This window comes from Oncorhynchus keta, chromosome 31, assembly GCF_023373465.1.
Source record: "Oncorhynchus keta strain PuntledgeMale-10-30-2019 chromosome 31, Oket_V2, whole genome shotgun sequence".
Taxonomy (NCBI): Eukaryota; Metazoa; Chordata; class Actinopteri; order Salmoniformes; family Salmonidae; genus Oncorhynchus; species Oncorhynchus keta.
Genome location: NC_068451.1, coordinates 12,703,946 through 12,717,646, shown reverse-complemented (window position 1 = coordinate 12,717,646; position 13,701 = coordinate 12,703,946). Strand labels below are relative to the sequence as shown.

Genomic DNA, 13,701 nt, shown 5'->3' with positions numbered 1-13,701 from the left:
TGATCATTTGAGAGAATTGGATATTAAATTCATTAAATGGTTTCTGGATTCACAGTAACAAGCCTTTTATTAATAGAATACAAATGTGACTGTTTATAATTTGGCTATAATACGGCGTCCGCCTTCAAAAAACTATTTGAGATTCCACTGGGTATGACGAGAAATAGTCAGTGACTTTCTCCACACTTCTCAAAATATTAAGTGATTCTGTAGTTAGATGGTAACTATGTTGGCCTTATTTGGAACTTTCCTGTAAAAGGAGTCATTTCAGATTGGTTAGGGACATCACTTTCCACCATACACTTCTACCTCGCACAGTGCCAGGTACTTCTCTCTGCCTGGGAGAACGATGGTGACATAGTGGCCCTCCATGTTACATGGAATATCCATTGGCTGCCCTTCTCTCATCTCGGAGATCACAGCACACCTGAAACGCACACATACCAGTAAGTTAGAGCATACAGCCAGAGGTTTTTTCTGATCATGAAACCTGCAATCATTGATGTGAATTCACCACAACATCTCCAAAACATGACTGCTGTGGATCATCTAAGCCAAGGCTTCATGAATAATATCTTCTCACAGTGGATTGGTCGTGCCGTTGTTCTCCAGGGAGTTTCCAATGCGGATCTCAGCCCCGTTGATCTTGTGGAGACAGCAGTCCCCTCTGTTGGTGATGGTGACAAAGGTGATTTGGTATGTGTCCAAAAGGTCCACTCTCCACCAGGGGTTGGTCTCTGCCTCCGTGTGGCTGCAGGAGCCAGCATGGTACAGTGGGTTACGCTTCCTGTCGGTGGCATTGCTGGCAGCACCGTGGCTGTCATACTGGGAGGAATGGACCTCTATTCCACCGGAGACTAGATTCTCTGAGGGGGGCACAACAAGAATTAGGGGGGGAATTAGTCTTAACCCTTGATATATTCAACATTTTGATGTGTTATAGCCTGAATTCAAAATGGATAAAACAACATTTAAAACATGATAATCTACACACAATACCCAATAATGACAAAGTGAACAAAATGTTTTTATTTTATATTAACGAATGTATTTAAAATTACATACAGAAACATTTCAATAACCTAAGTATTCAAACCCCTGAGTCAATACTTTGTAGAAGCACCTTTGGCTTTGGCATACTGATTGGATGTAGGAGTAGCTGACCTTTCCGAATAGCAGGCCTTCCGAGGGATATCAGAAGATCCCACAACCAGGCCAGGTTTAGGTTTGGAGCTGTAACAGCTGTCTCAGGGGCAGTTGAAGGCAGGCCTGGAAAAAGGAGGACAGAGGGAGAAAGGGAGTGGAGTAAAATAATGTACATTGGTAAACGATAATAAAAAAGGCATCTGCTGGAGAAGGTGTACATTCTCAACGATGGAGCCCATACCTGCCTGAAAGATGCTTGCTTGCACTTCCACCTCACACAAAGTCAAGTACTTCTCTTTTCCTGGGAGGAGAATGTTGACATAGCGCCCCGATATCCCACCGCACGGAAATGTCCTGCTTTGCCCAGCAGGGATGTATGGAATCCTGGCACACCTACAGGCATAGGAATTTTGAGCATTGTTATGTGTTACAAGATGATTACAGGACAAACAGTATTTTCTCAAAATAAGGGATCAGGGACGAGTTTCCTGAAAGCTTAAAGGGGCAATCTGCAGTTGCTACATCCATTTTGGGATGTATAAATTAATGATATGTACCCAATGACTCTTGAAGAACATATCTTAGAAATGCCTCATGAGTTTAGTTCAACTGTCATAGCCCATCAGAACCAAAAATATAATCTTGTTTTATCCAATGTTCTTAAGGATAGTAAATTTAAACAAACTATATAGCCTCAAAACATGGTTCCAACTATAATTTTGATATCATAGCTGGTCATTCATTGTATCCATAGCTACAGTTGAAGTCAGAAGTTTACATACACCTTAGTCAAATACATTTAAACTCAGTTTTTCATCATTCCTGACATTTAATCCTAGTAAAAATTCCCTGTTTTAGGTCAGTTAGGATCACCAATTTATTTGAGAATGTGAAATGTCAAAATAATAGTAGAGAGAATGATTTATTTCAGCTTTTATTTCTTTCATCACATTCCCAGTGTATCAGAAGTTTACATACACTCAATTAGTATTTGGTAGCATTCCCTTTAAATTGTTTAACTTGGGTCAAATGTTTCAGGTAGCCTCCACAAGATTCCCACAATAAGTTGCCCATTCCTCCTGACAGAGCTGGTGTAACTGAGTCAGGTTTGTAGGCCTCCTTGCTTGCACTCCTTGCTCGCACTGATTTCTTTTGATTTTCCCATGGTGTCAAGCAAAGAGGCACTGAGTTTGAAGATAGGCCTTGAAATACATCCACAGGTACACCTCCAATTGACTCAAATTATGTCAATTAGCCTATCAGAAGCTTCTAAAGCCATGACACCATTTTCTGGAATTTTCAAAGCTGTTTAAAGGCACAGTCAACTTAGTGTATGTAAACTTCTGACCAACTGGGATTATGATACAGTGAATTATAAGTGAAATAATCTGTCTGTAAACAATTGTTGGAAAAATTACTTGTGTCATGCACAAAGTAGATGTCCTAAACGACTTGCCAAAACCATAGTTTGTTAACAAGAAATTTGTGGATTGGTTAAAAAAAAAGTTTTAATGACTCCATCCTAAGTGTATGTAAACTGCCCCTTTAAGTCTGATTTAATCGTCATAGTTGATGAGTTATGGAGATGGCTGGGTTGTTTAAGGGAGAGTTGTGTTACCGGGATGACACATAGTGGGTTGAGTAGCCAGCCAGAAGTTGTGTTACGAAGATAACTCACAGTGGGTTGTGTAGCCAGCCAGAAGTTGTGTTACGAAGATAACTCACAGTGGGTTGTGTAGCCAGCCAGAAGTTGTGTTACGAAGATAACTCACAGTGGGTTGTGTAGCCAGCCAGAAGTTGTGTTACGAAGATAACTCACAGTGGGTTGTGTAGCCAGCCAGAAGTTGTGTTACGAAGATAACTCACAGTGGGTTGTGTAGCCAGCTAGAAGTTGTGTTACGAAGATAACACACAGTGGGTTGTGTAGCCAGCCAGAAGTTGTGTTACGAAGATAACTCACAGTGGGTTGTGTAGCCAGCCAGAAGTTGTGTTACGAAGATAACTCACAGTGGGTTGTGTAGCCAGCCAGAAGTTGTGTTACGAAGATAACTCACAGTGGGTTGTGTAGCCAGCCAGAAGTTGTGTTACGAAGATAACTCACAGTGGGTTGTGTAGCCAGCCAGAAGTTGTGTTACGAAGATAACTCACAGTGGGTTGTGTAGCCAGCCAGAAGTTGTGTTACGAAGATAACTCACAGTGGGTTGTGTAGCCAGCCAGAAGTTGTGTTACGAAGATAACTCACAGTGGGTTGTGTAGCCAGCCAGAAGTTGTGTTACGAAGATAACTCACAGTGGGTTGCTATTGCCGTTGTTGAACAGCGAGTCCCCAACGTGGATCTCTGCTCCACTGATCCTGTCTGAGCAGCAGTCCCCTCTGTTGGTAATGGTGACGTAGGTGACGTTATGGGTCTCGCTCAGGTCCACCCGCCACCAGGGGTCCACCTCTGCTTTCGTGTGGCTGCAGGACCCCTCCAGATACCGGTTGGTCCAGCTCAGGTCAATGGCATTGTTGGCATCTCCAAACATGTCCCACTGCGACGACTGACTGGCGATCCCGCCAGTGGCTGCATTCTCTTCACAAAACAAACAAGATTAAAATCATGGGTTTACAAATGGTTCATTGTCAGTTCAAGATGCAGTACATAGCTGTACTAATCAGCAATCTCAATGAAAACATTTCTCAAACAGTGTTGCATTCTCTATAATACAACAAAAGTTTTTAAAAAATGTATATTGTGTTACCATATCGAGTCTTATGGTCTGGGCATAGAATGTCTTGCCCTCTCTTCATATCTTGCACCCTCCTGTCTACAGGAAACATGACAGTACATAAAGGTTTGAGTCACAGGCTTTGAACCCACACTGTTAAGAGACAGTTAGCCATGGCTTCAAGTCATCTAATAGCTACCATGTTGGCAAGTGTAAAAGGTAGTTGTTGTGAAATTGTTAGATTACTTGTTAGATATTACTGCATGGTCGGAACTAGAAGCACAAGCATTTTGCTACACTCACAATAACATCTGCTAACCCTGTGTATGTGACCGATACATTTTGATTTGATTTGATGTCCAACAATAACACAGAGATATAGTAACTAAAACCCTGTACATACCAGAGGAAAGATGTTCGTCCATATCTGTAAAAGGACCAAGAGATTTGTTGTAATTTAGAGGAATAGGTCAAGTTTGACCAAATGTCATGATTTTCTCACCCTAACAAGCTTCTAAACTTAGATGAAGTGATCACATATTGCCCCTTCCGTTAATTGATGACAATACCATATAATGTCTGCTCCTCACCAGGACGGCTGCCCACATTCACCTCCACCTCACACAGTGACAGGTGTTTATTGCAGCCCGGCAAGAAAACGTTCACATAGCGACCCTCGATCCCACTGCACTGAAAGGTCATGACCTCCCACGCGGGATATGAGGAGATCACAGCGCACCTAAAGAAGGAAATCAAACAAAAGCACATGGTATAAACAGGCTTTTGATCTCAAATCTTAAACACCAAATGCGCTCTGTGTTATATTTTCTAATGAGGCTCCTCACAATGGATTGCTGTTGCCATTATTCTGCAGCGAGTTTCCAATGTGGATTTCAGCACCATCGATCATCTCTGGATCAACGTCTTCAATGTTTGTGACTGTTATGGAGGTGACGTTGTAAGCTCGCTGCAAGTCCACCCTCCACCATGGGTTGACTTGGGACTTGGTGCGGCTGCAGGATTTGTCTCTGTACATGGAGAGGCGTCTTCCATCCACGGCATTGTTAGAGCCCCCCATGTGGGAGTACTGGGAGGATTGGCGAGTCGTTTTCTTTAAGGCAACATTGTCTTTAGGGAAATAGAAGGTTTACACTTACCAATGCAGTACAAAGATCCATTAATTTATATAACATACTTATGTAGTATAGATCTGGGTTTACCTGAAACAGGAACAATTAAGTTGATTTCTGAAGCTTGAGTTGGTCCCATTTCTTCTTATAAAGCACAATGAAACATACATGAGAGTTAAAACGTACAGGTCTCAACCATTTATAGCTAATAAAAAGGAAAACTACCACACAAATGGATCACCATCAAAATATGTATCTCTATATGTGTATGATCACTCTGTTAGGTTATTTTCTTCCAGGTTTTGATGCGTACCAATAGGATCAGGATGAGCATTCACCTCCACCTCACACAGGGTCAGATATTGCATGTATCCTCTGAGGAACACATTGACGTATTGTCCCTGCATCCCGTGGCATTGAAATGTGGTGGAGCCCCCTGCGGGGATGGAGGATATCAACGCACACCTGGATGGAACGGTAAGACGTGTTAGGAGGAGGTGGATTCCTCGTATCCTCTATCCTCGCCTCCTTTTAAAAACCCAGTTGTGGAATAAGTACAGAACAGTTATCCTTGAGTAAAAGTAAATATACTGCAGTAAAAAATATAGAAGTAAAAGGGAAAGTCACCCAGTAAAATGATCTTTACAAGTGTGTGAATTTAACCATTTTGCTGTCCTGCCTGAGTACTTTTGGGTGCCAGGGAAAATGTATGGGAGTGAAAAGTAAACATAAAATAGGAATCTAGTGGAGTAAAAATTGTCAAAGGCATTTGTACTAAAGCTACTTTATGCAACTGTCAAAACCCATTGGATAAAAAAGTCCTAGTGGAGGCACCTTGAACCTTCTCCTCAATACTATTGAGAAGCAGGTGAAGAGATAGGATGTGAGGAATAACATAATTGTGACATAGCCCAGGCGTCTGCTATCAGCCTGGGCATACAACATTATTTTCCTCTAATGCTCAAATGTAGGATGAAGGGCAGTGCCATACCTGGGGTTACTGTTGCCATCGTTCTCCAGGGAATTTCCAATGCGGATCTCGGCCCCGTTGATCCTCTCTGCTAAAGTATCTCTGTTGGTGATGGTGACGGAGGTGACTTGGTAGGTCTCCAGCAGGTCCACCCTCCACCAGGGGCTGGTCTCTCCCGAAGTGTGGCTGCAGGAGTCATATTCGTAAGTTGGGTTCCATATTCCATCAATGGCTCTTTTTGCAGTGCCTCCATAGGATGTGGAGGATTGGGCTGCTTTGCCCCTCAGAGCAACATTCACTGTGGGCCAGAAGGAGAATAGTGAGGATAGCTATTCAGAACAGAGATGAACCATAAATCATGTTACCATCTGATAATCCCCATACATGTTATAAAATCGTTTTTAAATACTGTATTTAATTAAATATCCACATTTTAAATAATGACACTATTTTCATGCGTTAACTTTACATATAGAACAATAGAAAATAGATTCACATGGGACCCAACAAGGTAAAAGCGTTGACCAACCTAATTCATCTTTAGAGCACCTTCCCATTCCCAGAATCCCCAGCAGGGAGAGTATAATTACGTCTTTCATCTTGCTGACAGAAACAAATAGGAGAGGTTCACAGATGAACATCAACAGATGCATTCTGTTCACCAGACAGTTCTTTGAAATGTCACAGATCAGATAAAACATGTGACTGACACATTTTGCAGTAGGCTACTCAAAAGGAAGTTATCATGTACATTTGGGAACTTACCGTGGAAGTAATGCGTCTGCATGCTCTGCATTAGAGGGGATTCCTTTGGGTCCTCAGGGACTCTTGGCAGAAATGGATTGAACATAGGAAGGGTCCACTGACCTCTGAGTCACTATGTTTGCGATGTACAAAGAACTGTTTACTTTTCAAAAGTGGCGAACAAGACTGTGTCATGGAGCATTACAGATACAGAGCCCTGACACAGCCATGTCACATTTAGTCCTCTTGTACATTTTGTGTGAACTGCACTTTTTGTATTCCTTGTACAGTATGCTTATGAGTATGTTCATAAGACATGATGAAGCTTCACAGACGCACTAAGACGGCCTTGATTGTTGTAAAGGCTCAGTGGAACAACCTGGTGACATCAACCTGGCCATTGCCCTGTCATCATGTACAGTCCAAAACCACCTCTAAATCAGTCCTAAAATGGTGATATAAAACTAATTGTATATTTTGCAAAAAGATGTGCAAGGCAGGCCACTGAACACCACTGAATAAATATAGCAGCATTTTAGAATCACGGTATGCAGTGTCCTTCACCCACTTCATATCACAAGAGGAAGAAATGTTACCAATACAACAGCACCATCATATGGTTCAAAAGAGGAACTTCATTTCATCTCAAATGTCGGTGGAGGTAAAACAAAAACAAAAATCACGTATATGATTTAATAACTGTGTAGGTGTGTTTTTGGTTTTACAATCCTTGTGGTGACCAGAAATCACAAGGATAGTAAAACGAGGAAAAGCTGGACAAGTGGGGACATTTCTCAGGAAAAATGCTATTTTAGGCTTAGCTTTAGGGTTATAATTAGGGTTAGGTTTAGGGGTAGGTTTAGGAGTTAGGGTCATGCTTAGGCTTAGGGGTTAGGGAAAATAGGATTTTGAATGGGAATAAATTATTCAGTCCAACAAGGATAGTAAAACAAACGTGTGCATGTGTGTGTGTGTGTGTGTGTGTGTGTGTGTGTGTGTGTGTGTGTGTGCGTGTGTGCGTGTGTGCACATGTGTGTTTGTGCATGCACGCGTGTGTGTAGATGACCAAGATTAGTGCTCTGCTTGGCATGTCCCCCACCATCCCACTGAAGAACTAATCAACTGAGCTGGACATTGAGGAGAACACAGATATCCTTCTGCTCAGTCCAGTGGACCAAATGCGCTCTAATATAAACATGTATTACATATGCTTATCATGTTTTAACTATTGTTGCCTTGTTAATTAGTCATTGACAACAGTCTTGCTTTGAGTAAAATAAATATGTAGAAGATATCTCAGGCCTGTGTATGTGTTGTCTGATAATGTTTAACCTGTTTTGTCCACTACAGGTACTCTCAATGCAACATCCATCACTACCTCCAACTGCGGAACTCCTCTGCGCACTGAAGCCAGTGTCAAAAGACAAGGGTTTAATTCACACTGCCTCTAACCAGCTCTGCTGTAACACCAGTGGCTGCAACAATCAAACTCTGAATGGTAAGACAACTGTGTCTATTACCTAAGTAATGTTTGTGTTTCCAACAATGTATTTGATGTGTTCATTTCAGCTGTAATTGTTTGAAGGAATACAGTATATGATTTGATTGTGTCTTACATTTATAGGATCTTAATTTGAGACAGTTTGCTACAGCGGGAAAATCATCCTACAGCAACAGTATATGGTAATTATTATGTAGATTATAATTCATACTGTAAGTATATTTTTTCTCAATAAAGTAGCTATCAGAAAAGTCAGAGCTACTGTACTGTAATATCTCATTGTCTCCATTCCACTATCATAACCAGGACAAACGAGAACTAAGGAGAACCAGACAACATGGTTCCTGAATATGTTTCCATTGCATTACCACAACAATAGTTATTTATAGCTACTGTACAGTAGATCTGTTCTCCTCCAACAGATCTCCTCCCCAGTTCGCTGGTGAATGAACTACAATGTAACTACATCCCCTGTACCTGTAACTACATCCCCTGTACCAGTAACTACATCCCCTGCACCAGTAACTACAGTACATCCCCTGTACCAGTAACTACATCCCCTGTACCAGTAACTACATCCCCTGCACCTGTAACTACATCCCCTGTACCAGTAACTACTTCCCCTGCACCAGTAACTACAGTACATCCCCTGCACCAGTAACTACAGTACATCCCCTGCACCAGTAACTACAGTACATCCCCTGCACCAGTAACTACATCCCCTGTACCAGTAACTACATCCCCTGTACCTGTAACTACATCCCCTGTAACTACATCCCCTGTAACTACATTCCCTGTACCAGTAACTACAGTACATCCCCTGTACCAGTAACTACAGTACATCCCCTGTACCTGTAACTACATCCCCTGTAACTACATCCCCTGTAACTACATTCCCTGTACCAGTAACTACATCCCCTGTACCAGTAACTACAGTACATCCCCTGTACCAGTAACTACATCCCCTGTACCTGTAACTACATCCCCTGTACCAGTAACTACATCCCCTGTACCAGTAACTACATCCCCTGTACCAGTAACTACATCCCCTGCACCAGTAACTACATCCCCTGTACCTGTAACTACATCCCCTGTACCAGTAACTACATCCCCTGCACCAGTAACTACAGTACATCCCCTGCACCAGTAACTACATCCCCTGCACCAGTAACTACATCCCCTGTACCTGTAACTACATCCCCTGTACCAGTAACTACAGTACATCCCCTGTACCAGTAACTACATCCCCTGTACCAGTAACTACAGTACATCCCCTGTACCAGTAACTACATCCCCTGTACCAGTAACTACATCCCCTGCACCTGTAACTACATCCCCTGTACCAGTAACTACATCCCCTGCACCAGTAACTACAGTACATCCCCTGCACCAGTAACTACAGTACATCCCCTGCACCAGTAACTACATCCCCTGCACCAGTAACTACATCCCCTGTACCTGTAACTACATCCCCTGTACCAGTAACTACAGTACATCCCCTGTACCAGTAACTACATCCCCTGTACCAGTAACTACAGTACATCCCCTGTACCAGTAACTACATCCCCTGTACCAGTAACTACATCCCCTGCACCTGTAACTACATCCCCTGTACCAGTAACTACATCCCCTGCACCAGTAACTACAGTACATCCCCTGCACCAGTAACTACAGTACATCCCCTGCACCAGTAACTACAGTACATCCCCTGCACCAGTAACTACATCCCCTGTACCTGTAACTACATCCCCTGTAACTACATCCCCTGTAACTACATTCCCTGTACCAGTAACTACAGTACATCCCCTGTACCAGTAACTACAGTACATCCCCTGTACCAGTAACTACATCCCCTGTACCCGTAACTACATCCCCTGTACCAGTAACTACATCCCCTGGACCAGTAACTACAATCCCTGTAACTGTAACAACCCGTGTAACTGTTAGCCTCTGGGCCTTTATCTACAGTCTCTGGGCCTTTATCTACAGCCTCTGGGCCTTTATCTACAGCCTCTGGGCCTTTATCTACAGCCTCTGGGCCTTTATCTACAGCCTCTGGGCCTTTATCTACAGCCTCTGGGCCTTTATCTACAGCCTCTGGGCCATCTGTAACTAATCACAGCGCCTTTAACTGTAATTATAGCCCCTTTACCTGTAACAACGTCCCCTGAAACTGTAACCACAGGGCCCGTATCTGTAAACACAGGGCCCGTATCTGTAACCACAGGGCCCGTATCTGTAGCCACAGGGCCCGTATCTGTAGCCACAGGGCCCGTATCTGTAGCCACGGGGCCCGTATCTGTAGCCACAGGGCCCGTATCTGTAGCCACAGGGCCCGTATCTGTAGCCACGGGGCCCGTATCTGTAGCCACGGGGCCCGTATCTGTAACCACAGGGCCCGTATCTGTAGCCACAGGGCCCGTATCTGTAGCCACAGGGCCCGTATCTGTAGCCACGGGGCCCGTATCTGTAGCCACGGGGCCCGTATCTGTAACCACAGGGCCCGTATCTGTAGCCACAGGGCCCGTATCTGTAGCCACGGGGCCCGTATCTGTAACCACAGGGCCCGTATCTGTAACCACAGGGCCCGTATCTGTAACCACAGGGCCCGTATCTGTAGCCACGGGGCCCGTATCTGTAGCCACGGGGCCCGTATCTGTAACCACAGGGCCCGTATCTGTAGCCACAGGGCCCGTATCTGTAGCCACAGGGCCCGTATCTGTAGCCACGGGGCCCGTATCTGTAGCCACGGGGCCCGTATCTGTAACCACAGGGCCCGTATCTGTAGCCACAGGGCCCGTATCTGTAGCCACGGGGCCCGTATCTGTAACCACAGGGCCCGTATCTGTAACCACAGGGCCCGTATCTGTAACCACAGGGCCCGTATCTGTAACCACAGGGCCCGTATCTGTAACCACAGGGCCCGTATTTGTATCTGGATCCTTTAACAGATAAGGAAGGTTGTGTCAATTGGCATTATTCAATTCAAATCTTAACAGAGTGTAAGGGGGAACCATCATCATTCACAATGATACAGTCCAAACTAAATATAATTTTTCATTTGGCTTGGTGTATTCAGTTGTTACTACAATACCATCCCTATTCCACTGAGGAGAGGAAAACCTGCCGAGGGGGAGGATGTGGTTAGTCTTATTGTCTGATGAAGAAGAGGAAGGGGTGGTCTGCCGTGAAGTGTTCCTCTCAGATCACACAGATCGTCACCATGCCAGTGATGGCGCAGCGTCTGTCCCCCTTCTTGTTCATCCAATACAGGTTGGCCCTGCCCCTGTCAAATGCTTAAGCATGTCTCTCACCTGTGTGAACACTTCCTTGGTCACCTTTGTAACTACTGTATATATACTGATTGTACAAAACATGACATAGACTGACCACGTGAATCCAGGTGAAAGCTACGATCCCTTAATGATGTCACTTGGTAAATCTACTTCAATCACTGGCAGGGTGACGTTCTGTGTGATCTGAGAGGAAATCACGGACTACAAAAAGAAAACCAGCCACGTCACGGACACCGAGGTCACGCTTCCATACAAACAAAACACCTTCTTTACCCGCTTTGAGGATAACACAGTGTCACCGCCGCGGCCCGCTAAAAAGGACTGCGCCCCCTCTCCTTCTCCGTGGCTGACGTGAGTAAAACATTTAAACGTGTTCTCCCAGACAGCATCCCGAGCCACGTCCTCAGAGCATGCACAGACCGGCTGGCTGGTGTTTTTACGGACATATTCAATCAATCCTTATCCCAGTCTGTTGTCCCCACATTCTTCAAGATGGCTACCGTTGTTCCTGTAACCAAGAAGGCAAAGATAACTGAACTAAAGGACTACTGCCCCATAGCACTCACTTCTGTTATCATGAAGTACTTTGAGAGACTAGTAAAGGATCATATCACCTCCACCTTATTGGCCACCCTAGACCCACTTCAGTTTGCTTACCGCCCCAACAGGTCCACAGACAACGCAATCACCATCAGACTGCACACTGCCCTATCCAATCTGGACAAAAAGGAATACCTATGTAATAATGCTGTTCATTGACTACAACTCAGCATTCAACACCATAGTACCCTCCAACCTCATCATCAAACTGAAGGCTCTGGATCTCGACCCTGCCCTGTGCAATTGGGTCCTGGACTTTGACGGGCCGCCCCCAGGTGGTGAAAGTAGGAAACAACATCTCCACTTCGCTGACCCTCAACACTGGGGCCCCACATGGGTGTGTGCTCAGCCCCCTCCTGTACTCCCTGTTCACCCATGACTGCGTGGCCATGCACGCCTCCAACTCAATCATCAAGTTTTCAGATGACACAACAGCAGTGTGCTTGTTTACCAACAACCAACAACGACGAGATGGCCTACAGGGAGGAGGTGAAGGAGTGTGGTATCAGGAAATGAACCTCTCACTCAACGGCAACAAAACAAGGCAGATGATCATGGACTTCAGGAAACAGCAGAGGGAGCACCCCTATCCACATCGAAGGCACAGCAGTGGAGAAGGTGGAAAGTTAAGTTCCTCGGCGTACACATCACAGACACAGCGCCTCTTCAACCTCAGGAGGCTGAATAAATTTGGCTTGTCACCCAAAACCCTGACAAACTTTTACAGATGCACAATCAAGAGAATCCTGTTGGGCTGTATTACAGCCTGGTACGGCAACTGCACCGCCCTCAACCGCAAGGCTCTCCAGAGGATGGTTCGGTCTGCACAACACATCACCGGGGACAAACTACCTGTCCTCCAGGACACCTACAGCACCCGATGTCACAGGAAGGCCAAAAAGATCATCAAGGACAACAACCACCCGAGCCACTGCCTGTTCACCCCGCTATCATCCAGAAGGCAAGGTCAGTAAATGAAACTGTTTCTGTACAATTACATTTCCAGGGAAGCAAGTCAATAGGCACATAATCCTGGGCAATAAGTACATAAAATAGATACAATTATAAGAGTAAAGAATAAGATAAAGAAATTATACTATACAATTACATTTTGGGGGGGGATACAGACCCTTTGGGTGGGAGGAGAGCGTCCTTAAATTGTCTTGTATCTTCTGTTGTTGGGAAGCCGAGTCGGGGAAGGGGAAGGCTTGGATAGGGTAGGGGTTTGTTTACGGACACTGTTTAGGATACAGGGATGAGTCGGTTAGTTATCTTTACATTTTACTCAATTCGTTCTGCTTCCCACAATAAGTTGGGTGAATGTTGACCCATTCCTCCTGACAGAGATGGTGTAACTGAGTCAGGTTTGCAGGCCTCCTTGCTCACACACACCTTTTCAGTTCTGCCCAAAAATGTTCTATTGGATTGAGGTCAGGACTTTGTGATGGCCACTCCAATACCTTGACCTTGTTGTCCTTAAGCCATTTTGCCACAACTTTGGAAGTATGCTTGGGGTCATTGTCCATTTGGAAGACCCATTTGCGACCAAGCTTTAACTTCCTGACTGATGTCTTGAGATGTTGCTTCAATATATTCACATAATTTT

General features: G+C 44.5%; 1 protein-coding gene across 4 annotated transcripts; it reads right to left on the bottom strand.

Moving 5' to 3' along the window:
* Window positions 1-48: 48 nt before the first annotated feature.
* Window positions 49-6,844, bottom strand: LOC118364463 (uncharacterized). 4 transcript variants are annotated; one of them, XM_035746016.2, is made up of 14 exons: window positions 6,720-6,844; window positions 6,484-6,557; window positions 5,976-6,252; window positions 5,298-5,449; window positions 5,075-5,128; window positions 4,700-4,982; window positions 4,424-4,593; window positions 4,258-4,281; window positions 3,888-3,953; window positions 3,436-3,718; window positions 1,388-1,539; window positions 1,165-1,269; window positions 584-866; window positions 49-427 (listed from the first exon to the last, which is right to left on the bottom strand). In XM_035746016.2, the coding sequence occupies exons 2-14, from the start codon at window positions 6,551-6,553 to the stop codon at window positions 286-288; spliced, it is 2,061 nt and encodes a 686-aa protein (XP_035601909.1). In that variant the 5' UTR covers window positions 6,554-6,557; window positions 6,720-6,844; the 3' UTR covers window positions 49-285. The 4 variants fall into 4 exon arrangements, with proteins under 4 accessions (XP_035601909.1, XP_035601912.1, XP_035601911.1 ...); XM_035746019.2 differs by having other exon boundaries at window positions 4,445-4,593; window positions 6,720-6,843; XM_035746018.2 differs by having other exon boundaries at window positions 5,075-5,125; window positions 6,720-6,843.
* Between the last annotated feature and the right edge of the window lie 6,857 nt (window positions 6,845-13,701).

Excerpts from the sequence above, each read along its gene's own strand:
- LOC118364463 (XM_035746016.2), bottom strand. The coding sequence starts at position 6,553 with ATGAAAGACGTAATTATACTCTCCCTGCTGGGGATTCTGGGAATGGGA. Across the intron at positions 4,282-4,423 it reads TGAGGAGCAGACATTATATG|ATATGGACGAACATCTTTCC; the intron begins GTATTGTCATCA and ends GTCCTTTTACAG. Across the intron at positions 867-1,164 it reads AAGGCCTGCTATTCGGAAAG|AGAATCTAGTCTCCGGTGGA; the intron begins GTCAGCTACTCC and ends TGCCCCCCTCAG.